The sequence below is a fragment of the Liolophura sinensis genome, chromosome 8 (genome assembly GCF_032854445.1).
Source record: "Liolophura sinensis isolate JHLJ2023 chromosome 8, CUHK_Ljap_v2, whole genome shotgun sequence".
NCBI classification, from domain to species: Eukaryota; Metazoa; Mollusca; class Polyplacophora; order Chitonida; family Chitonidae; genus Liolophura; species Liolophura sinensis.
This window is the reverse complement of record NC_088302.1, coordinates 30108706-30136426: the sequence shown is the minus strand read 5'-3', so window position 1 is coordinate 30136426 and position 27721 is coordinate 30108706. Positions and strand designations below refer to the sequence as shown.

Genomic DNA, 27721 nt, shown 5'->3' with positions numbered 1-27721 from the left:
TAACGCCTCCGTAAAAATGGGAAATAACATAAGAGAGCAACATCCTGAGGTAGATTTTGTTGCCCCATCGTTTCTACCACAGACAGTAGTATCGGGTGAACTAACTCCGAGCATTCAGTTACAAGAATCCATGAAGAATTCCACACACTTTATGAAAACTGGAAGACTTAGTCGTTGAGTAGGGTTGTCACGCATCAACAGGAACCCCAACATTTCCATGTCTGGCAGATGAGCATCCTCCCCGATCACACGCAAGACGTAACCCAGGCTGTACAGGTCTGACTTGACGCTAGACGGCGCTTGATTAACAACTTCCGGGGCAATGTGATGACAGTCCACCATGTCTTCGGGTTTCACAGTACTGGTGTAACTGGAGTTAAAAGTTGCCATACCCATGTCCACAAATTTCACCTTGAGGGACTCTTGACTGTCGTCCAAGAGAATGTTGTCGAACTTTATGTCGTTCAGAAGGACGCCTTTCTGGTGGATTTTCTGCAGTCCCTGGGCCGCTTGTAGAGTAAATTGCAGCCACACCTTTCTGTCGGCCCCTCTGGCCATTAAATCCTCTACAGTTGTTCCCTGACCAACACACTCCTGAACCAGAATGGGATCGCCGCCTTTGCTAGCCATGTTGATGAGCCCGTGGACTTTGGGTACAGCTCCGGTGTCTTGTAGGTACCGCTGTATCTTTGCCTCCCTTTCGATTTCCTCCACAGACGCCCGGTTCGGCTTAAAGAATTTGGCGGCAATGTTCGTCGCCATCTCGTCTTGTTCAAGCCTGCCGCGCTGGACGTATCCATAGCCGCCTTCACCAAGAATGTCACAGGCTCCTTCGTCCAGGTATTCCAAGTCCAGATCGGTGCGGGAAATACTAGGGATGGACACAGTACTTAATGAAGCCGTAAGTGTGAACTGTCTTGGCTGAGTCGGGGAGTCAGATCGGGAAGGGGCTGGTGGTTTGGGGACGGATGGTACCCTAAGCTCTGGACGTTTGGGCTCGGGCTGGGTCCCAGGGGAGATAGATTTTGGTCTCTGTCGTTTTCGTGGGCCCGGCTGTTTTCTGCTCTCCACAACTTGCTTCACGGACAAATCTACGGGTGATATCTGGGTAGAGCCTTTACTTGGCGGTACTCCTCGTGGCAGACTTGCCAGACCTTGGGTTGGCCCTGTAGATTGTACCGTACTGTTAACGTGAACAGCATGAGGTTTGTGGACAAACAGCCGCCTGACCACAGGCCTTGTTGATGATGATAGTTCCTCACCGACAAGATTTACCTGTGAAGCAGAAAAGGAAGCAAAGACCAACTATTTATTATAACATATTATTCATTACTGCATGGTTCTGATTCTTGCCGAGGACAAGTTCTGCGCTTCGTTCAGTTTAAATGTAATGGACTACTACATGGAAATTTGTGTTCATCAATAAGTACAACAGGTTACCTCAGCTCAGCTGGAAAACCTTGGAAAAATAATGTCTATTAATTTACAAATCATGTCACGTTATTTTATCTAAATTAAAAAGGTGCTATCATTTTTGGTTTAGAAACAGGATGATTATATACTTGTCATTGATTTAAATTTGGACTGAAATAATTTTGGTTGTAATCGGAGAATCTGAACTTCAAGTTTTCGGAAATGGTCGTGTATTTGATTTTCCGTTGTGTATATAAAAGATAGGAATCTAGCGATCATATAATGAGTTGGATGCAGCACCTTTACTGACAGGCCTGAGCTAAATGTACTATATCTGACAGATGACGTTTGGTCTCTTACATACACACAAAGTGAAACTACCTGGTCAGGCCTGTGGTATTCTGCCCGAGGGTGTCCTGAGGCATGGTACTGGCGCTGTACATTAGGGTCCAGGTACACAGGGCTGTGATACCAGTCACCACCTCCATAACCCTGTGGACAAACAACTTGGGGGTGAGAGTTCCATGCCTGCCGTGAACTACGGTACTGCGGCAGTGCATTGGGGTCAGGGTACACAGGGCTGTGATACCAGTCACCTCCTCCATAACCCTGTGGACAAACAACTTGGGGGTGAGAGTTCCATGCCTGCCGTGAACTACGGTACTGCGGCAGTAAATTGGGGTCAGGGTATATAGGGCTCTGATACCAGTCACCTCCCCCATAACCCTGTGGATATACAGTTAATATATATATATACGTGTGAGAAAAATGTTTGCAGCACTTGTTCAGTATATATGATAAAATTAGCCATTTTTCTTTGAATTTTATGTGTATGTACATTTGTCAACTGTTCTATAGTTAGTTTCAGTCATGAACAAACGGGGTATGAAGGCATTCAAAGATCGATACCAAAAATATACCGTGGGGAATTTGAATTTCTTAACCAGAGTAATGAGCATCTAGCACACAAAGTATAACTGTGCACATTCCTTATAGGCCTACCTGGTAGTAGTTGTAGGGGTTTCTTGGATAGTCACGTGCCCCACGTGGGTGGATATACTGGTAGTAAGGGGGCCTTCTAGTATAAGATGTACGATTCCAAGGAGTGTCGAAATCGACATCTAGTCTTCTTTGGTACTGCTGTGGCCCGGATCGATCTGACCCAACCCACTGTTGAACAGAAAACAATAATTTCAAATATGTTGACAATTCAGTCGACTAATGTAATACTGGAAGGGACTTTTAAAAGTGAAAATCAAGACTAGGAATATATAAATTAATTATAACATATGTACGACATTGCACTGTAAAACTGTCGTTTCTGATTTTAAAAACAAGGCATTTTCTCTACATGACTCTGAAATAATTTTGAATTAATGTGTATGTCGACTAGGCCCTATATATTTGTAGAATAAAATTTTAAGGCTATCGTTGTTTAAAATCTGATTTAGAAAGACATCTATTTATCTAGACTATATTTATGAAACAAATAAACTCTGCCAAGATGTGAAAGACGTTCTGCCTTAGTTTCTATCACGTCCGCGCTGGAACAATAGCTACAACAACAACAACAAAATAGATGCGGACGTTCTTTGAATTTTTACCAAGTTAATATAAAGACAAATGTATGTAGTATGAATGTTTTCACTTATTTACGATCCACTTATGAATGTCTGCACCTTTATTTTATAGTTATTCCACTTTGATCAGGATCCTGAGGAAAATCTGGGGTCGGAATATACAAGATAGTCAGGCACATCCATCACATCGTTACCGTTAGGTCTAACCATTTTAATGATCAAACATTTAACATTAGTCTCACATTTATTGTTGTGTTGTTAAGTATGTTTTTCAATGGTTTTCACGAGGAATCTCAGCGCACTGTTTGTGTAAAGTTGTCATATCCTTGTGAGCTGAAATTATTCCTATGCCATTGACTATTTTCTGTACAAAACACCGAGTAACTAAACGTTGACCACACGTAGATCTGGATGTATTCCCTAACTGGTAATACTTTTCTTATTTAGATGAAGAAAATATTTTATTATCGACTGATTTACATCACTAAGGATAGTTTTGAAAGATCATCTAGAGATGTCAATGTCTGATTCACAAAGTAAGCCTAGCCTTTTTGTTTGCAACCTCGAACTAGGTAAAATGCAAAGTAAACAAAGTAAAACATCAGGCATTTCACATTTTAACAACTTGATAATTTGATGTTAATATGAGTTAACCTATATGATATTTCGTCGCACTGACCTTTCGTGCATTATTTGACTCCATTTCTGGTGATGGTCTCTGCCAAAAATCGCTGCTAAGATCAGATTTAAGAGAGCGAGTATAAAACCGTGTGGTTTTCACGTCCATATTTCTTGAGAAATGGCCACACTGTCGGTTCTGATTTATGACGTCATAAAGATCTGACGTCATCTCACGTGCGAAAGGTCATCGCTCTCCATTAAAAGAATGATATGTCGTCATTTTAGTATGACGGCATGATAATCAGCAGTGAGACTTGGCTGGATCCCTGCCCCTGACATCAGCTGGCGCCAATCGCTTGTAAATATAAACCGCTAGGTATGAAGGGCGGTGTGAAACAATAAATAAGATCATATGGGGTAGCACCAAAGTGGGAATTATACTTTGCATGTGAGCACAGTTCATCGGGACACATGTGGTTTTAAGCTTGTTGAACAAATTTAGGAGTTATCTACACGTATGTTCCCTCTCGATGTACCTTTGTAAACAATTAATAAAACACATAATTATGTTCACTCCGATGTTTGCAGCTCTTAACATTGAAACAAAAATGAAAACATTTGACCGATATCATAAAACAAAAAGTCCCCGGGGCTCGGTCAGTTTTACCTCTATTACATTGCGGGCCGTCGTCGTAAAAGTGAAAGTATTCTTGAATATGGCATAAAGCACCAATCAAATTATACACAGGTTACAATAATGGGACTTGTGATAAATCTTTATTTCAGTCCGGCTCTTTCGTCTGCTCACACGACCTTTTATCATATTGACATCATCTTGGCCTCTCGGCTGAAACGGAGACCAAAGTACCTGGGCTCCACTGTACAGAATTTTAACACCTGCAAATACTGTCACAAATTCTGACACAGAAATTTACACACAGTTTATTCGGACAACTTTCTCTTGGTGCATGAAAACTTGTAAGGTTTTCATCACAGATTTGTATGTGTCGTAGGCCTAGCGTCAGTTGATGACCCACCTCACTCCCCTCCTCTCCCCTACCCCTGTCGCCCCCCCCCCCTCTTTCTGTTCAAGGAGAGGAAAATTTAAATATCAATCAAATACCATTGAAAAGAGTATGCATTTCCTCGCAAGCGTACCTCAAGTTGATAAATTATAAATAAAGTCAGCACCAAAATCCGGTATGGGCGATCCCATTTTGCCAAATATAAGCGTCAAGTCCGACATTCCTATACAATTCGTAGTCCGTAAAGGGCGTTCCAAGTCTATTTCCACAACAACGTTTAACACTAACTCCCGAAGACAAAGGTATGTAAGAAATTATACAAATAAGAAATAAAGCCGGTAACACACAAGAGAGAAGCGGTCATCAGTTTTCAATGATGCCGGCCGACAGTGAAAGATCTTGTCCTGAAGTCTTCTGTGTTAGGAGGAGAATTGCCGTCGGAAACCACCGAAGTGAAGTTCGTACATTTCCGTTAGAACTCTTCTTCCCAGAAGATAGCGAACAGTACAGTTCGTTTTCCACTTGATGGCCTCGGACCCCCATTAATTTTCCATAAGCGACAATGTTAACGTCTAGCGCTGTAGCTCAGTCCCAAACATTCCGTGGCTAATAAGCTTTGGTGCATACCTGGCCCAGCCTGTGAGAAAGAAGCCATAAAAATCTTGACATAGGTTGACCGTCAAAATCTGGACCTTTCCATGTCGGCAGCTGGGAGGCGTGCCTAGCAACGCCAAGGGGGTGTCACTCGCAGCCTCATCACTACTTCACACCTTGTGTCCTCTCACCCAGAATTTCAAACTTTCATCAATAAAGCTCATACTTTCTCAAAGTTTAGACAGTTTCCAGCATTTTAATACTAAGCATGCACCTGTGCACCAAAAATGGACGCCTTGGAGCAAAAAAAGACTTTACACCCTAACATTCACAGAACTACAATCGTCCCTACCGAAAAACGGAAGTTGTAATGGGGGTCTGTGTCCTGATGATCGGGAAACCGGAATGTTGGACGTAGGTTCCGAGTTTACACGAACAAGCCGGCAGTTTTAACGACTCTCATTGGCTGAGAGGCAACACACCTCCAGAATAAATTACAAGGCGTTAAAGATGGAGGACCCCATGGATTTATGCCAGCTTTGCCGTTTTCAGGCTTTACGTGTATGGCGAGGAAAAGTCGCAAAATTATGCAGCAGGCGCCATCAGATAGAAAAAATTGGCTCTTTTCAGCCTATAGTGTCATGTTTTTAAATTTTCTTCTCCTTTAAGCCAAGCCATATTTGCGTGCTAGTCACATGGTGAGTTTATAGGATGAAAAGCTGAGTGTGGTTTTGTCAGGTCAGCATGTTAAAGTTTACCACACACCATGGGATGGCCTAATAACTGTATATATGCATCATCAAGTCATAATTCGGATAATTGAGAATATACCTTATTATAGAGACATCCTCTCCGGTCTTACGTGAGAAGGTGTAGTAGCAACCTGCGAATGGTCGTGGGTTTTCCCCGGGCTCTGCCCGGTTTCCACCAACCATAATGCTGGCCGCCGTCGTACAAGTGAAATACAGCGTAAAACACCAATCAAACAAATAAATAAATAATATAGAGACGAGAACAACTATTAAAAATAACCCCAAGAGGAACACAAAACATTGCAAGAAAATTCACAGCAGAGGATTACTTTTCTTGATCCTGTAAAATGGGTATGCAGACAAAATACGTAACTTAATCCGTTCTTGTCAGTCAATGCGTTGTTATTGTTGGAACGAACACGCAATAGTGGGAGTTCCCGCGGACTGTTTTCTCTCACGCCGTCTTACGGATTAATATCCCGTTGTGAGTGGATTAGCGGGTAGATCAGTCTGTTTCTGCATTGGTGCCCAAAATGTTTCAGTATACGTCGTTTTTATTCGTTTTCCCCTTCACCTTTCTCACAGCACCAGGCTGTTTCAAATTATCATTTAAACGAATGGAAAAACGATTAGTGTAGATCTGATTTTTTTTTTGTTCGTTTTTCGTGAATGAACAGAAATGGATATATGGGAACGTTTCTAACAGTTATGTTCACATCTCACATCAGTATCACGATTCCTCACACGAGTATCACCACACCTCACACGATTCTTTACTTGAGTATCATGACATCTCACACCGGCATCAGAAAACCTCACACCAGTATCACGACGGTGTACCTCTAGTATCACCACGGTGTACCACTAGTATCACCACGGTGTACCACCAGTTTCACGACAGTGGCACCAGTATCACGACGGTGTAACACCAGCATCACAACAGTGTAACACCAGCATCATGACGGTGTAACACCAGCATCGCTACCCCTCACCACTCCTCACACCAGCATCATAAAGATGTAACACCATTAAAAAGCTTTGATTCACCGACGCTGTGTTATTTTAACAGAACGAAGGATAGATTAGCAAAGGATAGCTCTAATACAAGGTCAGATATTTTGTCATAAAAGGCAGTTGTCGTGCTTGCTTTATTTGTTTTCTCTCACACATTACAACTTTATTAGCGATAAGAAATGATTCATGATTTTAGATTTATGTGCCTCGGATGCTTACCGAATGTGAACAATGTAAATAGGATATATTCCAATATAAAAAAGAAGTGGTCTCCTCTTTGTTTTTTTTACACATGTCTCGAGCCAAGCAAATGATAATTTGGTGGTGATGTGGTGTATTTGTTTCACTAATCGGCCCTCAGGACTAGAGAAAACCAGCCAGGGTCTGGTGGAAACGACCGATTTTCTCCAGGTAGGCTACCCTAATTGACCAACATCCTGTGGGTGGATAAAACCAGACAGGGTCTAGTGGACACCATCTCTTCTCTCTCGCATGTACACCAATTGACCAACATCCTGTAGGTTGAGAAAGATTGCTACTCTCCAGGCACTTGACAAACCTACTGAAGCAAGGCCTGTAAGTGGAGGAAGCAGACAGATATTGTCTGGTAGAAACGACCGCTTCTCTCCAGGTACGTGACCCCTCCTAAAGCAAGAACTGCTGATGGAGGCAATCAGGCCGTGTCTGGTGGAAACGACCGCGTATCACCAGGTACTTGACAAACCTAATGAAAGGGGAGGGAATTAGGCAAGGTTTCGTGGAAGCGATCGATTATCTTCTGGCACATGACAAAAATCCCAAAGGTATCTCCACACGTACTTGACAAACCTCATGAGGTGAGCCGCATTCGAGGATCCGAGGATGCGAGGATTCGAACAGGTGACCTCCTCCCTCCGTACCATGTCGTTAACAGAGGGGGAAACTATTTCTTAGCATGGTACATATCCACAAAGCAGCTTTATGTCACTGTAACCCATACGTCACTATTTATATGCCTGGGATAAAAAAGGACACGATCAATTTATGAAGGTGAGTGAAAGTTTTTTTCAAGTGTTTAGATGGAGAAAGCAAATGTATCTCTGAGTCAGCGATAATTCTACAATGAAATCGCGACAGACAAGGGCAGTTGAATATGAGTAAAGTGTTCTTGGTGTACACGAAAATATGAGTTACAAGGCATAAAAGAATTAAGAGTAGAAGGAAATACACAACAAACACTTCAGCTGTAGAGAAATAGAAAATTATATTGTATTCATCGAGAATGTATATATAGACATAATTTCCATACGAATAAATGGTTTCTTTATGGTAGAAAGACATTTTGCTATAACATTTAACGAATTCAACAACTGTAGCAAAATATGACGTCTATATAGAAATGATGTTCATAACAGGTATAAATTTGAACATTGTAATAAAAATTCAATATACATCTATATCCGAACCAGCGGAAATTAATACTTCTGTCGAAGGCGTAAATTTATTTCTCAATAATAAAAACATACTAAGAAAGAGCCCGTAATACTTTGGTCCAGTTCTATACAAAAACGCCTTTGAACATTTTTATATCTTCACGGTTTTTTTTTCGTTGTAATGAACGTCTGACCTGAACGTGTGGGTGTTTCAAGGTGCTATATGTGTTTAAGGCTCAGTGGAAAAGCAATCTCGTCTTTAGCACTTTTTTTAACGCCTCCGTAAAAATGGGAAATAACATAACAGAGCAACAGTCCGAGGTAGATTTTGATGCACCTTCGTTTCTATCACAGACAATATTATCAGGTGAACTAACTCCGAGCATTCAATTACAAGAATCCATGAAGAATTCCACACACTTTATGAAAACTGGAAGACTCAGTCGTTGAGCAGGATTGTCACACATCAACAAAGACCCCAACATTTCCAAGTCTGGCAGATGAGCATCCTCCCCGATCACACGCAAGACGTAACCCAGGCTGTACAGGTCTGACTTGACGCTAGACGGCGCTTGATTAACAACTTCCGGGGCAATGTGATGACAGTCCACCATGTCGGCCGGATTTACAGTACTGGTGTAGCTGGAGTTAAACGTTGCCATACCCATGTCCACAAATTTCACCTTGAGGGACTCTTGACTGTCGTCCAAGAGGATGTTGTCGAACTTTATGTCGTTCAGAAGGACGCCTTTCTGGTGGATTTTCTGCAGTCCCTGGGCCGCTTGTAGAGTAAATTGCAGCCATGCCTTTCTGTCGGCCCCTCTGGCCATTAAATCCTCTACAGTTGTTCCCTGACCAACACACTCCTGGACCAGAATGGGATCGCCGCCTTTGCTAGCCATGTTGATGAGCCCGTGGACTTTGGGTACAGCTCCGGTGTCTTGTAGGTACCGCTGTATCTTTGCCTCCCTTTCGATTTCCTCCACAGACGCCCGGTTCGGCTTAAAGAATTTGGCGGCAATGTTCGTCGCCATCTCGTCTTGCTCAAGCCTGCCGCGCTGGACGTATCCATAGCCGCCTTCACCAAGAATGTCACAGGCTCCATCGTCCAGGTATTCCAAGTCCAGATCGGTGCGGGAAATACTAGGGATGGACACAGTACTTAATGAAGCCGTAAGTGTGAACTGTCTTGGCTGAGTCGGGGAGTCAGATCGGGAAGGGGCTGGTGGCTTGGGGACGGATGGTACCCTAAGCTCTGGACGTTTGGGCTCGGGCTGGGTCCCAGGGGAGATAGATTTTGGCCTCTGTCGTTTTCGTGGGCCCGGCTGTTTTCTGCTCTCCCCAACTTGCTTCACGGACAAATCTACGGGTGATATCTGGCTAGAGCCTTTACTTGGCGGTACTCCTCGTGGCAGACTTGCCAGACCTTGGGTTGGCCCTGTAGATTGTACTGTACGGTTAACGTGAACAGCATGAGGTTTGTGGACAAACAGCCGCCTGACCACAGGCCTTGTTAATGATGATAGTTCCTCACCGCCAAGATTTACCTGTGGAGCAGAGAAGGAAACAAAAACCAACTATTTATTATAACATATTATTTAGTACTACATGGTTCTGATTCTTGCCGAGGACAAGTTCTGCGCTTCGTTTAGTTGAAATCTACTGGACTACTACATGGAAATTTGTGTTCATCAATAAGTACAACAGGTTACCTCAGCTCAGCTGGAAAACCTTGGAAAAATAATGTCTATCAATTTACAAATCACGTCACGTTATTTTATCTAAATTAAAAAGGTGCTATCATTTTTGGTTTAGAAACAGGATTATATACTTGTCATTGATTTAAATTTGGACTGAAATAGTTTTGGTTGTAATCGGAGAATCTGAACTTCAAGTTTTCGAAAATGGTCGTGTATTTGATTTTCCGTTGTGTATATAAAAGATAGGAATCTAGCGATCATATAATGAGTTGGATGCAGCACCTTTACTGACAGGCCTGAGGTAAATGTACTATGTCTGACAGATGACGTTTGGTCTCTTACATACACACAAAGTGAACCTACCTGGTCAGACCTGTGGTATTCTGCCCGAGGGTGTCCTGAGGCATGGTACTGGCGCTGTACATTAGGGACAGGGTACACAGGGCTGTGATACCAGTCACCACCTCCATAACCCTGTGGACAAACAACTTGGGGGTGAGAGTTCCAGGCCTGCCGTGAACTACGGTACTGCGGCACTACATTGGGGTCAGGGTATATAGGGCTCTGATACCAGTCACCGCCTCCATAACCCTGTGGATATACAGTTAATATATATATATATATATATATATATATATATATATATATATATACGTGTGAGAAAAATGTTTGCAGCACTTGTTCAGTATATATGATAAAATCAGCCATTTTTCTTTGAATTATATATATATGTACATTTGTCAACTGTCCTATAGTTAGTTTCAGTCATGAACAAACGGATTATGGAAACATTCAAAGATCGATACCAAAAATATACCGTGTGGAATTTGAATTTCTTAACCAGAGTAATGAGCATCTAGCACACAAAGTATAACAGTGCACATTCCTTATAGGCCTACCTGGTAGTAGTTGTAGGGGTTTCTTGGATAGTCACGTGCCCCACGTGGGTGGATATATTGGTAGTAAAGGGGCCTTCTAGGATAAGATCTACGATTCCAAGGAGTGTCGAAATCGACATCTAGTCTTCTTTGGTACTGCTGTGGTCCGGATCGATCTGACCCAACCCACTGTGGAACAGAAAACAATAATTTCAAATATGTTGACAATTCAGTCGACTAATGTAATACTGGTAGGGACTTTTAAAAGTGAAAATCAAGACTAGGCATATATGAATTAATTATAATAAATGTACGACATTGCACTGTAAAACTGTCGTTTCTGATTTTAAAAAACAAGGCATTTTCTCTACTTGACTCTGAAATAATTTTGAATTAATGTGTATGTCGACTAGGCCCTATATATTTGTAGAATAAAGTTTTAAGGCTATCGTTGTTTAAAATCTGATTTAGAAAGACATCTATTTATCTAGACTATATTTATGAAACAAGTAAACTCTGCCAAGATGTGAAAGACGTTCTGCCTTAGTTTCTATCACGTCCGCGCTGGAACAATAGCTACAACAACAACAATATAGATGCGGACGTTCTTTGAATTTATACCGAGTTAATATAAAGACAAATATATGTAGTATGAATGTCTTCACTTATTTACGATCCGCTTATGAATGTCTGCACCTTTATTTTATAGTTATTCCACTTTGATCAGGATCCTGAGGGAAATCTGGGATCGGAATATACAAGATAGTCAGGCACATCCCTCATATCATTACTGTTAGGTCTAACCATTTTAACGATCAAACATTTAACATTGGTCTCACATTTATTGTTGTGTTGTTAACTATGTTTTTCAATGGTTTTCACGAGGAATCTCAGCGCACTGTTTGCGTGAAGTTGTCATATCCTTGTTAGCTGAAATTATTCCTGTGCCATTGACTATTTTCCGTACAAAACACCGAGTAACTAAACGTTGACCACACGTAGATCTGGATGTATTCCCTAACTGGTAATACTTTTCTTATTTAGATGAACAAAATATTTTATTATCGACTGATTTACATCACTAAGGATAGTTTTGAAAGATCATCTAGAGATGTCAATGTCTGATTCACAAAATAAGCCTAGCCTTTTTGTTTGCAACCTCGAACTAGTTTGCGTAAAATGCAAAGTAAACAAAGTAAAACATCAGGCATTTCACATTTTAACAACTTGATAATTTGATGTTAATATGGGTTAACCTATATGATATTTCGTCGCACTGACCTTTCGTGCATTATTTGACTGCATTTCTGATGATGGTCTCTGCCAAAAATCGCTGCTAAGATCAGATTTAAGAGAGCGAGTATAAAACCGTGTGGTTTTCACGTCCATATTTCCTGAGAAATGGCCACACTGTTGGTTCTGATTTATGACGTCATAAAGATATGACGTCATTTCACGTGCGAAACGTCATCGCTCTCCATTAACAGAATGATATGTCGTCATTTTAGTATGACGGCATGATAATCAGCAGTGAGACTTGGCTGGATCCCTGCCCCTGACGTCACCTGGCGCCAATCGCTTGTAAATATAAACCGCTAGGTATGAAGGGCGGTGTGAAACAATAAATAAGATCATATGGGGTAGCACCAAAGTGGGAATTATACTTTGCATGTGAGCACAGTTCATCGGGACACATATGGTTTTAAGCTTGTTGAACAAATTTAGGAGTTATCTACACGTATGTTCCCTCTCGATGTACCTTTGTAAACAATTAATAAAACACATAATTATGTTCACTCCGATGTTTGCAGCTCTTAACATTGAAACAAAAATGAAAACATTTGACCGATATCATATAACAAAAAGTCCCCGGGGCTCGGTCAGTTTTACCTCTATTATATTGCTGGCCGTCATCGTAAAAGTGAAAATATTCTTGAATATGGCATAAAGCACCAATCAAATTATACACAGGTTACAATAATGGGACTAGTGATAAATCTTTATTTCAGTCCGGCTCCTTCGTCTGCTCAGACGACCTTTTATCATATTGACATCATCTTGGCCTCTCGGCTGAAACGGAGACCAAAGTACCTGGGCTCCACTGTACATAATTTTAACACCTGCAAATACTGTCACAAATTCTGACACAGAAATTTACACACAGTTTCTTGGGACAACTTTCTCTTGGTGCATGAAAACTTGTAAGGTTTTCATCACAGATTTGTATGTGTCGTAGGCCTAGCGTCAGTTGATGACCCACCTCACTCCCCTCCTCTCCCCTACCCCCGTCGCCCCCCCCCCCTCTTCTGTTCAAGGAGAGGAAAGTTTAAATATCAATCAAATACCATTGAAAAGAGTATGCATTTCCTCGCAAGCGTACCTCAAGTTGGTAAATTATAAATAAAGTCAGCACCAAAATCCGTTGTGGGCGACTCCATTTTGCCAAATATAAGGGTCAAGTTCAACATTCCTACACCATTCGTAGTCCGTAAAAAGCGTTCCAAGTCGATAAACGCAAGATCTATTTCCACAACAACGTTTAACACTAACTCCCGAAGACAAAGGTATGTAAGAAATTATACAAATAAGAAACAGAGCCGGTAACACACAAGAGAGAAGCGGTCATTAGTTTTCAATGATGCCGGCCGACAGTGAAAGATCTAGTCCTGAAGTCTTCTGTGTTAGGAGAAGAATTGCCGTCGGAAACCACCGAAGTGCAGTTCGTACATTTCCGTTAGAACTCTTCTTCCCAGAAGATAGCGAACAGTACAGTTCGTTTTCCACTTGATGGCTTCGGACCTCCATTAATTTTCCATAAGCGACAATGTTAACGTCTAGCGCTGTAGCTCAGTCCCAAACATTCCGTGGCTGATAAGCTTTGGTGCATACCTGGCCCAGCCTGTGAGAAAGAAGCCATAAAAATCTTTAGCAGAAGCCTAGCATCGCCAAGGGGACGTCACTCGCAGCCTCATCACTACCTCACACCTTGTGTCCTCTCACCCAGAATTTCAAACTTTCATCAATAAAGCTCATACCTCCTCAAAGTTTAGACAGTTTCCAGCATTTTAATACCAAGCATGCACCTGTGCACCAAAAATGGACGCCTGGGAGCAAAAAAAGACTTTACACCCTAAAATTCACAGAACTACAATCGTCCCTACCAAAAAACGGAAGTTGTAATGGGGGTCTGTGTCCTGATGATCGGGAAACCGGAATGTTGGACGTAGGTTCTGAGTTTACACGAACAAGCCGGCAGTTTTAACGACTCTCATTGGCTGAGAGGCAACACACCTCCAGAATAAATTACAAGGCGTTAAAGATGGAGAACCCCATGGATTTATGCCAGCTTTGCAGTTTTCAGGCTTTACGTGTATGGCGAGGAAATGTCGCAAAATTATGCAGCAGGCGCCATCAGATAGAAAAAAATGGCTCTTTTCAGCCTATAGTGTCATGTTTTTAAATTTTCTTCTCCTTTAAGCCAAGCCATATTTGCGTGCTAGTCACATGGTGAGTTTATAGGATGAAAAGCTGAGTGTGGTTTTGTGAGGTCAGCATGTTAAAGTTTACTACACACCATGGGATGGCCTAATAACTGTATATATGCATCATCAAGTCATAATTCGGATAATTGAGAATATACCTTATTATAGAGACATCCTCTCCGGTCTTACGTGAGAAGGTGTTGCAGCAACCTGCGAATGGTCGTGGGTTTTCCCCGGGCTCTGCCCGGTTTCCACCAACCATAATGCTGGCCGCCGTCGTACAAGTGAAATACAGCGTAAAACACCAATCAAACAAACAAATAAATAATACAGAGACGAGAACAACTATTAAAAATAACCCCAAGGGGAACACAAAACATTGCAAGAAAATTCACACCAGAGGATTACTTTTCTTACACACACACACACACACACACACACACACACACACACACACACACACACACACACACACACACACACAAAAACACCGTGCAAAGCATTCTTCATTGACGGCCAGTACACCTCGATAGATGTTTAGGCCTATACCTGGCCAGGACGACCATTACAAGTGTTACACTCTTCTCTGTGAATCTGCAACAAACGTACGGATAATACCAAAAAACAGCGACGTTCGGAAATCAGTTTGAGTATTTCGTGTAGCATACTATTGTATTTAATCCTGTAAGATGGGTATGCAGACAAAATACGTAACTTAATCCGTTCTTGTCAGTCAATGCGTTGTTATTGTTGGAACGAACACGCAAAAGTGGGAGTTCCCGCGGACTGTTTTCTCTCATGCCGTCTTACGGATTAATATCCCGTTGTGAGTGGATTAGCGGGTAGATCAGTCTGTTTCTGTATTCGTGCCCAAAATGTTTCAGTATACGTCGTTTTTATTCGTTTTCCCCTTCACCTTTCTCACAGCACCAGTCTGTTTCAAATTATCATTAAAACGAATGGAAAAAGGATTAGTGTAGGCCTGATTCTTCTTTTTTGTTCGTTTTTCGTGAATGAACAGAAATGGATATATGGGAACGCTTCTAACAGTTATGTTCACATCTCACATCAGTATCACGATTCCTCACACGAGTATCACGACACCTCACACGATTCTTTACTTGAGTATCATGACATCTCACACCGGCATCAGAAAACCTCACACCAGTATCAGGACCGTGTACCTCTAGTATCATGACAGTGTACCACTAGTATCACCACGGTGTACCACCAGTTTCACGACAGTGGCACCAGTATCACGACGGTGTAACACCAGCATCACAATGGTGTAACAACAGCATCATGACGGTGTAACACCGGCATCGCTACCCCTCACACCAGCATCACCACTCCTCACACCAGCATCATAAAGATGGAACACCATTAAAGAGCTTTGATTCACCGACGCTGTGTTATTTTAACAGAACGAAGAATAAATTAGCAAAGGATAACTCTAATACAAAGTCAGATATTTTGTCATAAAAGGCAGTTGTCATGCTTACTTTATTTGCTTTCTCTCACACATTACAACATTATTAGCGATAAGAAATGATTCATGATTTTAGATTTATGTTCCTCGGATGCTTACCGAATGTGAGCAATGTAAATAGGATATATTCCAATATAAAAATGGAGTGGTCTCTTTTTTTTTTACACATATCTCGAGCCAAGCAAATGATAATTTGGTGGTGATGTGGTGTATTTGTTTCACTAATCGGCCCTCAGGACTAGAGTAAACCAGCCAGGGTCTGGCGGAAACGACCGATTTTCTCCAGGTAGGCTACCCTAATTGACCAACATCCTGTGGGTGGATAAAACCAGACAGGGTTTAGTGGAAACCATCTCTTCTCTCAAAGGCATGTACACTAAATGACCAACATCCTGTAGGTTGAGAAAGACTGCTACTCTCCAGGCACTTGATAAACCTCCTAAAGCAAGAGCTGCTGATGGAGGCAATCAGGCCGTGTCTGGTGGAAACGATTGCGTATCACCAGGTACTTGACAAACCAAATGAAAGGGGAGGGAATTAGGCAAGGTTTCGTGGAAGCGATCGATTATCTTCTGGCACATGACAAAAAATCCCAAAGGTATCTCCACACGTACTTGACAAACCTCATGAGGTGAGCCGCATTCGAGGATCCGAGGATTCGAACAGGTGACCTCCTCCCTCCGTACCATGTCGTCAACAGAGGGAGCAACTATTTCTTGGCATGGGTACATATCCACAAAGCAGCTTTATGTCACTGTAACCCATACGTCACTATTTATATGCCTGGGATAAAAATGGACATGCTCAATTTATGAAGGTGAGTGGAAGTTTTTTCAAGTGTTTAGATGGAGAAAGCAAATGCATCTCTGCCACAATAGAGTCAGCGATAATTCTACAATGAAATCGCGACAGGCAAGGGCAGTTGAATATGAGTAAAGTGTTCTTGGTATACACGAGAAAAATATGTGTTACAAGGCATAAAAGAATTAAGAGTAGAAGGAAATACACAACAAACACTTCAGCTGTAGAGAAATAAAAGATCATACTGTATTCATCAAGAATGTATATATAGACATAATTTCCATACAAATAAATGGTTTCTTTATGGTAGAAAGACATTTTGCTATAACATTTAACGAATTCAACAACTGTAGCAAAATGTGACATCTATATAGAAATGATGTTCATAACAGGTATAAAGTTGAACATTGTAATAAAAATTCAATATACATCTATATCCGAACCAGCGGAAATTAATACTTCTGTTGAAGGTGTAAATTTATTTCTCAATAATATAAACATACTAAGAAAGAGCCCGTAATACTTTGGTCCAGTTCTATACAAAAACGCCTTTGAACATTTTAGAATAAATATATATCTTCACGATTTTTTTTCGTTGTAATGAACGTCTGACCTGAACGTGTGGGTGTCTCAAGATGCTATATGTGTTTAAGGCTCAGTGGAAAAGCAATCTCGTCTTTAGCACTTTTTTTAACGCCTCCGTAAAAATGGGAAATAACATAACAGAGCAACATCCTGAGGTAGATTTTGTTGTCCCATCGTTTTTATCACAGACAGTAGTATCAGGTGAATTAACTCCGAGCATTCAATTACAAGAATCCATGAAGAATTCCACACACTTTATGAAAACTGGAAGACTCAGTCGTTGAGCAGGATTGTCACGCATCAACAGGAACCCCAACATTTCCAAGTCTGGCAGATGAGCATCCTCCCCGATAACACGCAAGACGTAACCCAGGCTGTACAGGTCTGACTTGACGCTAGACGGCGCTTGATTAACAACTTCCGGGGCAATGTGATGACAGTCCACCATGTCGGCGGGTTTCACAGTACTGGTGTAGCTGGAGTTAAATGTTGCCATACCCATGTCCACAAATTTCACCTTGAGGGACTCTAGACTCTCGTCCAAGAGGATGTTGTCGAACTTTATGTCGTTCAGAAGGACGCCTTTCTGGTGGATTTTCTGCAGTCCCTGGGCCGCTTGTAGAGTAAATTGCAGCCATGTCTTTCTGTCGGCCCCTCTGGCCATTAAATCCTCTACAGTTGTTCCCTGACCAACACACTCCTGGACCAGAATGGGATCGGCGCCTTTGCTAGCCATGTTGATGAGCCCGTGGACTTTGGGTACAGCTCCGGTGTCTTGTAGGTACCGCTGTATCTTTGCCTCCCTTTCGATTTCCTCCACAGACGCCCGGTTCGGCTTAAAGAATTTGGCGGCAATGTTCGTCGCCATCTCGTCTTGCTCAAGCCTGCCGCGCTAGACGTATCCATAGCCGCCTTCACCAAGAATGTCACAGGCTCCATCGTCCAGGTATTCCAAGTCCAGATCGGTGCGGGAAATACTAGGGATGGACACAGTACTTAGTGAAGCCGTAAGTGTGAACTGTCTTGGCTGAGTCGGCGAGTCAGATCGGGAAGGGGCTGGTGGCTTGGGGACGGATGGTACCCTAAGCTCTGGACGTTTGGGCTCGGGCTGGGTCCCAGGGGAGATAGATTTTGGTCTCTGTCGTTTTCGTGGGCCCGGCTGTTTTCTGCTCTCCGCAACTTGCTTCACGGACAAATCTACGGGTGATATCTGGGTAGAGCCTTTACTTGGCGGTACTCCTCGTGGCAGACTTGCCAGACCTTGGGTTGGCCCTGTAGATTGTACCGTACGGTTAACGTGGACAGCATCAGGTTTGTGGACAAACAGCCGCCTGACCACAGGCCTTGTTGATGATGATAGTTCCTCACCGCTAAGATCTACCTGTGAAGCAGAAAAGGAAACAAAGACCAACTATTTATTATAACATATTATTCATTACTGCATGGTTCTGATTCTTGTCGAGGACAAGTTCTGCGCTTAGTTCAGTTTAAATCTACTGGACTACAACATGGAAATTTGTGTTCATCAATATGTACAACAGGTTACCTCAGCTGAGCTGGAAAACCTTGGAAAAATAATGTCTATCAATTTACAAATCATGTCACATTATTTTATCTAAATTAAAAAAGGTGCTATCATTTTTGGTTTAGAAACAGGATTATATACTTGTCATTGATTTAAATTTGGACTGAAATAGTTTTGGTTGTAATCGGAGAATCTGAACTTCAAGTTTTCGAAAATGGTCGTGTATTTGATTTTCCACTGTGTGTATAAAAGATAGGAATCTAGCGATCATATAATGAGTTGGATGCAGCACCTTTACTGACAGGCCTGAGCTAAATGTACTATGTCTGACAGATGACGTTTGGTCTCTTACATACACACAAAGTGAACCTACCTCGTCAGACCTGTGGTATTCTTCCCGAGGATGTCCTGAGGCATGGTACTGGCGCTGTACATTGGGGTCCGGGTACACAGGGCTGTGATACCAGTCACCACCTCCATAACCCTGTGGACAAACAACTTGGGGGTGAGAGTTCCATGCCTGCCGTGGACTACGGTAGTGCGGCAGTGCATTGGGGTCAGGGTACACAGGGCTGTGATACCAGTCACCACCTTCATAACCCTGTGGACAAACAACTTGGGGGTGAGAGTTCCAGGCGTGCCGTGAACTACGGTATTGCGGCACTACATTGGGGTCGGGGTACATAGGGCTCTGATACCAGTCACCGCCCCCATAACCCTGTGGATATACAGTTAATATATATATATATATATATATATATATATATATATATATATATATATATATATATATATATATATATATGTATATATACGTGTGTTTGCAGCACTTATTCAGTATACATGTATATGATAAAATTATCAATTTTTCTTTGACATTTATATGTATGTACATTTGTCAACTGATCTATACTGTTAGTTTCAGTCATGAACAAACGGGGTATGGAGGCATTGAGGCATTCAAAGATCGATGCCAAAAATATACCGTGGGGAAACTGAATTTCTTAACCAGAGTAATGAGCATCTAGGAAAACAAAGTATACAAGTGCACATTCCTTATAGACCTACCTGATAGTAGTTGTAGGGACTTCTTGGATAGTCACGTGCCCCACGTGGGTGGATATACTGGTAGTAAGGGGGCCTTCTAGGATAAGATCTACGATTCAAAGGAGTGTCGAAATCGACATCTCGTTTTTTTTGGTACTGCTGTGGACCGAATCGATCCGACCCAACCCACTGTTGAACAGAAAACAATAATTTCAAATATGTTGACAATTCAGTCGACTAATGTAATACTGGAAGGGACTTTTAAAAGTGAAAATCAAGACTAGGCATATATAAATTAATTATAATAAATGTACGACATTGCGCTGTAAAACTGTCGTTTCTGATTTTAAAAAACAAGGCATTTTCTCTACCTGACTCTGAAATAATTTTGAATTAATGTGTATGTCGACTAGGCCCTATATATTTGTAGAATAAAGTTTTAAGGCTATCGTTGTTTAAAATCTGATTTAGAAAGACATCTATTTATCCAGACTATATTTATGAAACAAATAAACTCTGCCAAGATGTGAAAGGCGTTCTGCCTTAGTTTCTATCACGTCCGCGCTGGAACAATAGCTACAACAACAACGATATAGATGCGGACGTTCTATGAGTTTATACCGAGTTAATATAAAGACAAATATATGTAGTATGAATGTCTTCACTTATTTACGACCCCCTTATGAATATCTGCACCTTTAGTTATTCCACTACATCCTGAGGGAAATATGGGGTCGGAATATACAAGATAGTCCGGCACATCCCTCATATCATTACTGTTAGGTCTAACCATTTTAACGATCAAACATTTAACATTGGTCTCACATTTATTGTTGTGTTGTTAAGTATGTTTTTCAATGGTTTTCACGAGGAAAACAGCGCACTGTTTGCGTGAAGTTGTCATATCCTTGTTAGCTGAAATTATTCCTGTGCCATTGACTATTTTCCGTACAAAACACCCAGTAACTAAACGTTGACCACACGTAGATCTGGATGCATTCCCTAACCCGTAATACTTTTGTTGTTTAGATGGACAAAATATTTTATTATCGACTGATGTACATCACTAAGGATAGTTTTGAAAGATCATCTAGAGATATGAATGTCAGATTCACAAAGTAAGCTAGCCTTTTGTTTGCAACCTCGAACTAGGTAAAATGCAAAGTAAACAAAGTAAAACATCAGGCATTTCACATTTTAACAACTTGAAAATTTGATGTTAATATGGATTAACCTATATGATATTTAGTCGCACTGACCTTTCGTGCATTACTTGACTGCATTTCTGATGATGGTCTCTGCCAAAAATCGCTGCTAAGATCAGATTTAAGAGAGCGAGTATAAAACCGTGTGGTTTTCACGTCCATATTTCTTGAGAAATGGCCACACAGTCGGTTCTGATTTATGACGTCATAAAGATATGACGTCATTTCACGTGCGAAACGTCATCGCTCTCCATTAACAGAATGATATGTCGTCATTTTAGTATGACGGCAAGATAATCAGCAGTGAGACTTGGCTGGATCCCTGCCCCTGACATCAGCTGGGGCCAATCGCTTGTAAATATAAACCGCTAGGTATGAAGGGCGGTGTGAAACAATAAATAAGATCATATGGGGTAGCACCAAAGTGGGAATTATACTTTGCATGTGAGCGCAGTTCATCGGGACACATATGGTTTTAAGCTTGTTGAACAAATTTAGGAGTTATCTACACGTATGTTCCCTCTCGATGTCCCTTTGTAAACAATTAATAAAACACATGATTATGTTCACTCCGATGTTTATAGCTTTTAACATTGCAACAAAGATGAAAACCGATATTGACCGATATTATAAAACAAAAAGTCTCCGAGGCTCGATCAGTTTTACCTCTATTATATTGCTGGCCGCCGTCGTAAAAGTGAAAATATTCCTGAATATGGCATAAAGCACCAATCAAATTATACACAGGTTACAATAATGGGACTTGTGATAAATCTTTATTTTAGTCCGGCTCCTTCATCTGCTCACACGACCTATCATATTGACATCATCTTGGCCTCTCGGCTGAAACGGAGACCAAAGTACCTGGGCTCCACTGTACATAATTTTAACACCTGCAAATACTGTCACAAATTCTGACACAGAAATTTACACACAGTTTCTTCGGACAACTTTCTCTTGGTGCGTGGACTGAAAACGTGTAAGGTTTTCATCACAGATTTGTGTGTGTCGTAGGCCTAGCGTCAGTTGATGACCCACCCCGCGGGGTTAGGGGATATATCAATCAAATACCATTGAAAATAATAGCATGCATAGAAAAAATTCTAATATGTACCTCAAGTTGATAAATTATAAATATAGTCAGCGCCAAAATCCGCTGTGGGTGACTCCATTTTGCCAAAGAACTAGTCCTGAAGTCTTCTGTGTTAGGAGGGGAATTACCGTCGGAAACCGCCGAAGTGCAGTTCGTACATTTCCGGTAGAACTCTTCTTCCCAGAAGGTAGCGAACAGTACAGTTCGTTTTCCACTTGACGATCGGGAGACCGGAATGTTGGACGTAGGTTCCGAGTTTACACGAACAAGCCGGCAGTTTTAACGACTGTCATTGGCTGAGAGGCAACACACCCCCAGAATAAATTACAAGGCGTTAAAGATGTAGGACTCCATGGACTCGGCGTTTTATGCCAGCTTTGCCGTTTTCAGGCTTTACGTGTATGGCGAGGAAATGTCGCAAAATTATGCAGCAGGCGCCATCAGATAGAAAAAAATGGCTCTTTTCAGCCTATAGTGTCATGTTTTTAAATTTTCTTCTCCTTTAAGCCAAGCCATACGTGCGTGCTAGTCACATGGTGAGTTTATAGGGTGGAAAGCTGAGTGTGGTTTGTCAGGTCAGCATGTTAAAGTTTACTACACACCATGGGATGGCCTAATAACTGTATATATTCATCATCAAGTCATAATTCAGATAATTGAGAATATAACTTATTATAGAGACACCCTCTCCGGTCTTACGTGAGAAGGTGTTCCAACAACCTGCGAATGGTCGTGGATTTTCCCCGGGCTCTGCCCGGTTTCCACCAACCATAATGCTGGCCGCCGTCGTATAAGTGAAAGACAGCGCAAAACACCAATCAAACAAATAAATAAATATGATAGAGGCGGGAACAGCTATTAAAAATAACCCCAAAGGCAACACAAAACATTGCAAGAAAATTTATACACCTCGTACACCTCGATAGATGTTTAGGCCTATACCTGCCCAGGACGACCACTACAAGTGCTACACTCTTCTCTGTGAATCTGAAACAAACGTACGGATACACCAAAAAAAAAAAAACAGCGACGTCCGTAAGTCAGTTTGAGCATTTCGTGTAGCATACTATTGTATTTAATCCTGTAAAATGGGTATGCAGACAAAATACGTAACTTAATCCGCTCTTACCAGTCAATACGTTGTTATTGTTGGAACGGACACGCAATAGAGGGAGCTCCCGCGGACTGTTTTCTCTCACGCCGTCTTACGGATTAATATCCCGTTGTGAGTGGATGTAACACTAGCATCGCTACCCCTCACACCAGCATCACCACTCCTTACATTAGCAACATAAAGCTGTAACACCTTTAAAGAAAAGTATAAATTAGCAACGGATGACTCTAATACAAGGTCAGATATTTTGTCATAAAAGGCACTTTTCTCTCTCACATTACAACTTTATTAGCGATAACAAATTATTCATGATTTTAGATTTAAGTGCCTCGGATGCTTACTGAATGTGAACAATGTAATTAGGATATATTCCAATATAAAAATGGAGTGGTCTCCTCTTTTTTTTTTAAAATGTCTCGAGGCAAGCAAATGATAATTTGGTGGTGATGTGGTGTATTTGTTTCACTAATCGGCCCTCAGGATTAGAGTAAACCAGCCAGGGTCTGGTGGAAACGACCGATTTTCTCCAGGTAGGCTACCCTAATTGACCAACATCCTGTTAGTGGAGAAAACCAGGAAGGGTCTAGTGGAAACCGTCTCTTCTCTCCATGGCATGTACACTAATTGACCAACATCCTGTAGGTTGAGAAAGACTGCTTCTCTCCAGGCGCTTGACAAACCTACTGAAGCAAGGCCTGTAAGTGGAGGAAGCAGACAGATATTGTCTGGTAGAAACGACCGCTTCTCTCCATGTACGTGACCCCTCCTAAAGCAAGAACTGCTGATGGAGGCAATCCGCCTGTGTCTGGTGGAAACGATCGCGTATCACCAGGTACTTGACAAACCAAATGAAAAGGGAGGGAATTAGGCAAAGTTTCGTGGAAGCGATCGATTATCTTTTAGCACATGACAAAAATCTTAGAGGTATCTCCACAGGTACTTAACAAACCTCATGAGGTGAGCCCCTTCCGAGGATCCGAGGATTCGAACAGGTGACCTCCCTCCGTACCATGTCGTCAACAGAGGGAGCAACTATTTCTTGGCATAGGTACATATCCACAAAGCAGCTTTATGTCACTGTAACCCATACGTCACTATTTATATGCCTGGGGTAAAAATGGACATGCTCAATTTATGAAGGTGAGTGGAAGTTTTTTTTCAAGTGTTTAGATGGAGAAAGCAAATGCATCTCTGCCACAATAGAGTCAGCGATAATTCTACAATGAAATCGCGACAGGCAAGGGCAGTTGAATATGAATAAAGTGTTCTTGGTATACACGAGAAAAATATGTGTTACAGGGCATAAAAGAATTAAGAGTAGAAGGAAATACACAACAAACACTTCAGCTGTAGAGAAATAAAAGATCATACTGTATTCATCGAGAATGTATATATAGACATAATTTCCATACAAATAAATGGTTTCTTTATGGTAGAAAGACATTTTGCTATAACATTTAACAAATTCAACAACTGTAGCAAAATTTGACGTCTATATAGAAATGATGTTCATAACAGGTATAAATTTGAACATTGTAATAAAAATTCAATATACATCTATATCCGAACCAGCGGAAATTAATACTTCTGTCGACGGCGTACATTTATTTCTCAATAATATAAACATACTAAGAAATAACCAATACTTTGGTCCAGTTCTATACAAAAACGCCTTTGAACATTTCTAGAATAAATGTATATCTTCACGATTTGTTTCATTGTAATGAACGTCTGACCTGAACATGTGGGTGTTTCAAGGTGCTGTATGTGTGCTTCTCGTCTTTAGCATTTTTAAGGCCGTAAAAACGGAAAATAACATAACAGAGCAACATCCTGAGGTAGATTTTGTTGCCCAATCGTTTCTATCACAGACAATATTATCAGGTGAATTAGCTCCGAGCACTCAGTTACAAGAATTCATGAAAAATTCCACACACTTTATGAAAACTGGAAGACTCAGTCGTTGAGCAGGATTGTCACGCATCAACAAGGACCCCAACATTTCCAAGTCTGGCAGATGAGCATCCTCCCCGATCACACGCAAGACGTAACCCAGGCTGTACAGGTCTGACTTGACGCTAGACGGCGCTTGATTAACAACTTCCGGGGCAATGTGATGACAGTCCACCATGTCGGCGGGTTTCACAGTACTGGTGTAGCTGGAGTTAAAAGTTGCCATACCCATGTCCACAAATTTCACCTTGAGGGACTCTAGACTCTCGTCCAAGAGGATGTTGTCGAACTTTATGTCGTTCAGAAGGACGCCTTTCTGGTGGATTTTCTGCAGTCCCTGGGCCGCTTGTAGAGTAAATTGCAGCCATGTCTTTCTGTCGGCCCCTCTGGCCATTAAATCCTCTACAGTTGTTCCCTGACCAACACACTCCTGGACCAGAATGGGATCGCCGCCCTTGCTAGCCATGTTGATGAGCCCGTGGACTTTGGGTACAGCTCCGGTGTCTTGTAGGTACCGCTGTATCTTTGCCTCCCTTTCGATTTCCTCCACAGACGCCCGGTTCGGCTTAAAGAATTTGGCGGCAATGTTCGTCGCCATCTCGTCTTGCTCAAGCCTGCCGCGCTGGACGTATCCATAGCCGCCTTCACCAAGAATGTCACAGGCTCCATCGTCCAGGTATTCCAAGTCCAGATCGGTGCGGGAAATACTAGGGATGGACACAGTACTTAGTGAAGCCGTAAGTGTGAACTGTCTTGGCTGAGTCGGCGAGTCAGATCGGGAAGGGGCTGGTGGCTTGGGGACGGATGGTACCCTAAGCTCTGGACGTTTGGGCTCGGGCTGGGTCCCAGGGGAGATAGATTTTGGTCTCTGTCGTTTTCGTGGGCCCGGCTGTTTTCTGCTCTCCCCAGCTTGCTTCACGGACAAATCTACGGGTGATATCTGGGTAGAGCCTTTACTTGGCGGTACTCCTCGTGGCAGACTTGCCAGACCTTGGGTTGGCCCTGTAGATTGTACCGTACGGTTAACGTGGACAGCATCAGGTTTGTGGACAAACAGCCGCCTGACCACAGGCCTTGTTGATGATGACAGTTCCTCACCGCCAAGATTTACCTGTGAAGCAGAGAAGGAAACAAAAACCAACTATTTATTATAACATATTATTTATTACTGCATGGTTCTGAATCTTGTCGAGGACAAGCTCTGCGCTTAGTTCAGTTTAATTTTATCTAAATTAAAAAGGCTATTATTAAAAATGGTATCGTATTTGAAGTGCTCATTTTTGGTTTAGAAACAGGATTATATAGTTGTCATTGATTTAAATTTGGACTGAAATGGTTTTGGTTGCAATCGGAGACTAAATTGCTCTTTTAATCTGAACTTTAAGTTTTAGAAAATGGTCGTGTATTTGACTTTTGGTTGTGTATATAAAAGCTAGAAATTTAACGATCATATTGTGAGTTGGATGCAGCACCTTTACTGACAGGCGTGAGCCAAATGTACTATGTCTGACAGATGAAGCTTGGTCTCTTAGATACACACAAAGTGAACCTACCTCGTCAGACCTGTGGTATTCTGCACGAGGGTGTCCTGAGCCATGGTACTGGCGCTGTACATTAGGGTCCGGGTACACAGGGCTGTGATACCAGTCACCTCCTCCATAACCCTGTGGACAAACAACCTGGGGGTGAGAGTTCCATGCCTGCCGTGAACTACGGTACTGCGGCAGTGCATTGGGGTCAGGGTACATAGGGCTCTGATACCAGTCACCTCCTCCATAACCCTGTGGATATACAGTTAATATATATATATAAACGTGTGAGAATAAATTTACAGCACTTGTTCAGTATATATGATAAAATTATCCATTTTTCTTTGAATTTTATATGTATGTACATTTGTCAATTGTTCTATAGTTAGTTTCAGTCATGAAGAAACGGGGTATGAAGGCATTCAAAGATCGATGCCAAAAATATACCGTGAGGAACTTGAATTTCTTAACCAGAGTAATGAGTATCTAACACACAAAGTATAACAGTGCACATTTTTTATAGGCCTACCTGGTAGTAGTTGTAGCGGGTTTCTTGTATAGTCACGTGCCTCACGTGGGTGGATATACTGGTAGTAAGGGGGCCTTCTAGGATAAGATGTACGATTCCAAGGAGTGTCGAAATCGACATCTAGTCTTCTTTGGTACTGCTGTGGTCCGGATTGATCTGACCCAACCCACTGTTGAACAGAAAACAATAATTTCAAATATGTTGACAATTCAGTCGACTAATGTAATACTGGAAGGGACTTTTGAAAGTGAAAATCAAGACTAGGCATATATAAATTAATTATAATAAATGTACGACATTGCACTGTAAAACTGTCGTTTCTGATTTTAAAAAACAAGGCATTTTCTCTACCTGACTCTGAAATAATTTTGAATTAATGT

At 41.7% G+C, this 27721-nt stretch overlaps 4 protein-coding genes across 4 annotated transcripts; all 4 read right to left on the bottom strand.

The window, feature by feature from the left end:
• Nucleotides 1-114: 114 nt before the first annotated feature.
• Nucleotides 115-3780, bottom strand: LOC135473402 (uncharacterized). The gene is made up of 4 exons (XM_064753251.1): nt 3673-3780; nt 2416-2583; nt 1795-2022; nt 115-1275 (listed from the first exon to the last, which is right to left on the bottom strand). Exons 1-4 carry the CDS (start codon nt 3778-3780, stop codon nt 115-117), a joined length of 1665 nt encoding a protein of 554 aa, XP_064609321.1.
• A 5017-nt stretch (nt 3781-8797) lies between these two features.
• LOC135473401 (uncharacterized) lies at nt 8798-16649 on the bottom strand. Its single transcript, XM_064753250.1, has 4 exons — nt 16584-16649; nt 11011-11178; nt 10475-10585; nt 8798-9958 (listed from the first exon to the last, which is right to left on the bottom strand). The coding sequence occupies exons 1-4, from the start codon at nt 16647-16649 to the stop codon at nt 8798-8800; spliced, it is 1506 nt and encodes a 501-aa protein (XP_064609320.1).
• Nucleotides 16650-17566: 917 nt separating this feature from the next.
• LOC135473399 (tyrosine-protein kinase HCK-like) lies at nt 17567-18214 on the bottom strand. Its single transcript, XM_064753249.1, has one exon. The coding sequence runs from the start codon at nt 18212-18214 to the stop codon at nt 17567-17569; it is 648 nt and encodes a 215-aa protein (XP_064609319.1).
• Nucleotides 18215-25233: 7019 nt separating this feature from the next.
• On the bottom strand, nt 25234-27461 carry LOC135473398 (uncharacterized). The gene is made up of 3 exons (XM_064753248.1): nt 27342-27461; nt 26837-27064; nt 25234-26394 (listed from the first exon to the last, which is right to left on the bottom strand). The coding sequence occupies exons 1-3, from the start codon at nt 27459-27461 to the stop codon at nt 25234-25236; spliced, it is 1509 nt and encodes a 502-aa protein (XP_064609318.1).
• Nucleotides 27462-27721: the final 260 nt, after the last annotated feature.

What these genes read in the sequence shown, in the direction of transcription:
- LOC135473402 (XM_064753251.1), bottom strand. Translation starts at nt 3,780, where the DNA reads ATGGACGTGAAAACCACACGGTTTTATACTCGCTCTCTTAAATCTGAT. An exon ending in AGTCAAATAATGCACGAAAG is followed by an intron (nt 2,584 to 3,672) that starts GTCAGTGCGACG and finishes TCTGTTCAACAG; the next exon opens with TGGGTTGGGTCAGATCGATC. An exon ending in AATACCACAGGCCTGACCAG is followed by an intron (nt 1,276 to 1,794) that starts GTAGTTTCACTT and finishes TCTGCTTCACAG; the next exon opens with GTAAATCTTGTCGGTGAGGA.
- LOC135473401 (XM_064753250.1), bottom strand. Translation starts at nt 16,649, where the DNA reads ATGGTACGGAGGGAGGAGGTCACCTGTTCGAATCCTCGGATCCTCGAA. An exon ending in AATGCGGCTCACCTCATGAG is followed by an intron (nt 11,179 to 16,583) that starts GTTTGTCAAGTA and finishes TCTGTTCCACAG; the next exon opens with TGGGTTGGGTCAGATCGATC. An exon ending in AATACCACAGGTCTGACCAG is followed by an intron (nt 9,959 to 10,474) that starts GTAGGTTCACTT and finishes TCTGCTCCACAG; the next exon opens with GTAAATCTTGGCGGTGAGGA.
- LOC135473399 (XM_064753249.1), bottom strand. Translation starts at nt 18,214, where the DNA reads ATGGCGACGAACATTGCCGCCAAATTCTTTAAGCCGAACCGGGCGTCT.
- LOC135473398 (XM_064753248.1), bottom strand. Translation starts at nt 27,461, where the DNA reads ATGTCGATTTCGACACTCCTTGGAATCGTACATCTTATCCTAGAAGGC. An exon ending in CCCGCTACAACTACTACCAG is followed by an intron (nt 27,065 to 27,341) that starts GTAGGCCTATAA and finishes GTATATCCACAG; the next exon opens with GGTTATGGAGGAGGTGACTG. An exon ending in AATACCACAGGTCTGACGAG is followed by an intron (nt 26,395 to 26,836) that starts GTAGGTTCACTT and finishes TCTGCTTCACAG; the next exon opens with GTAAATCTTGGCGGTGAGGA.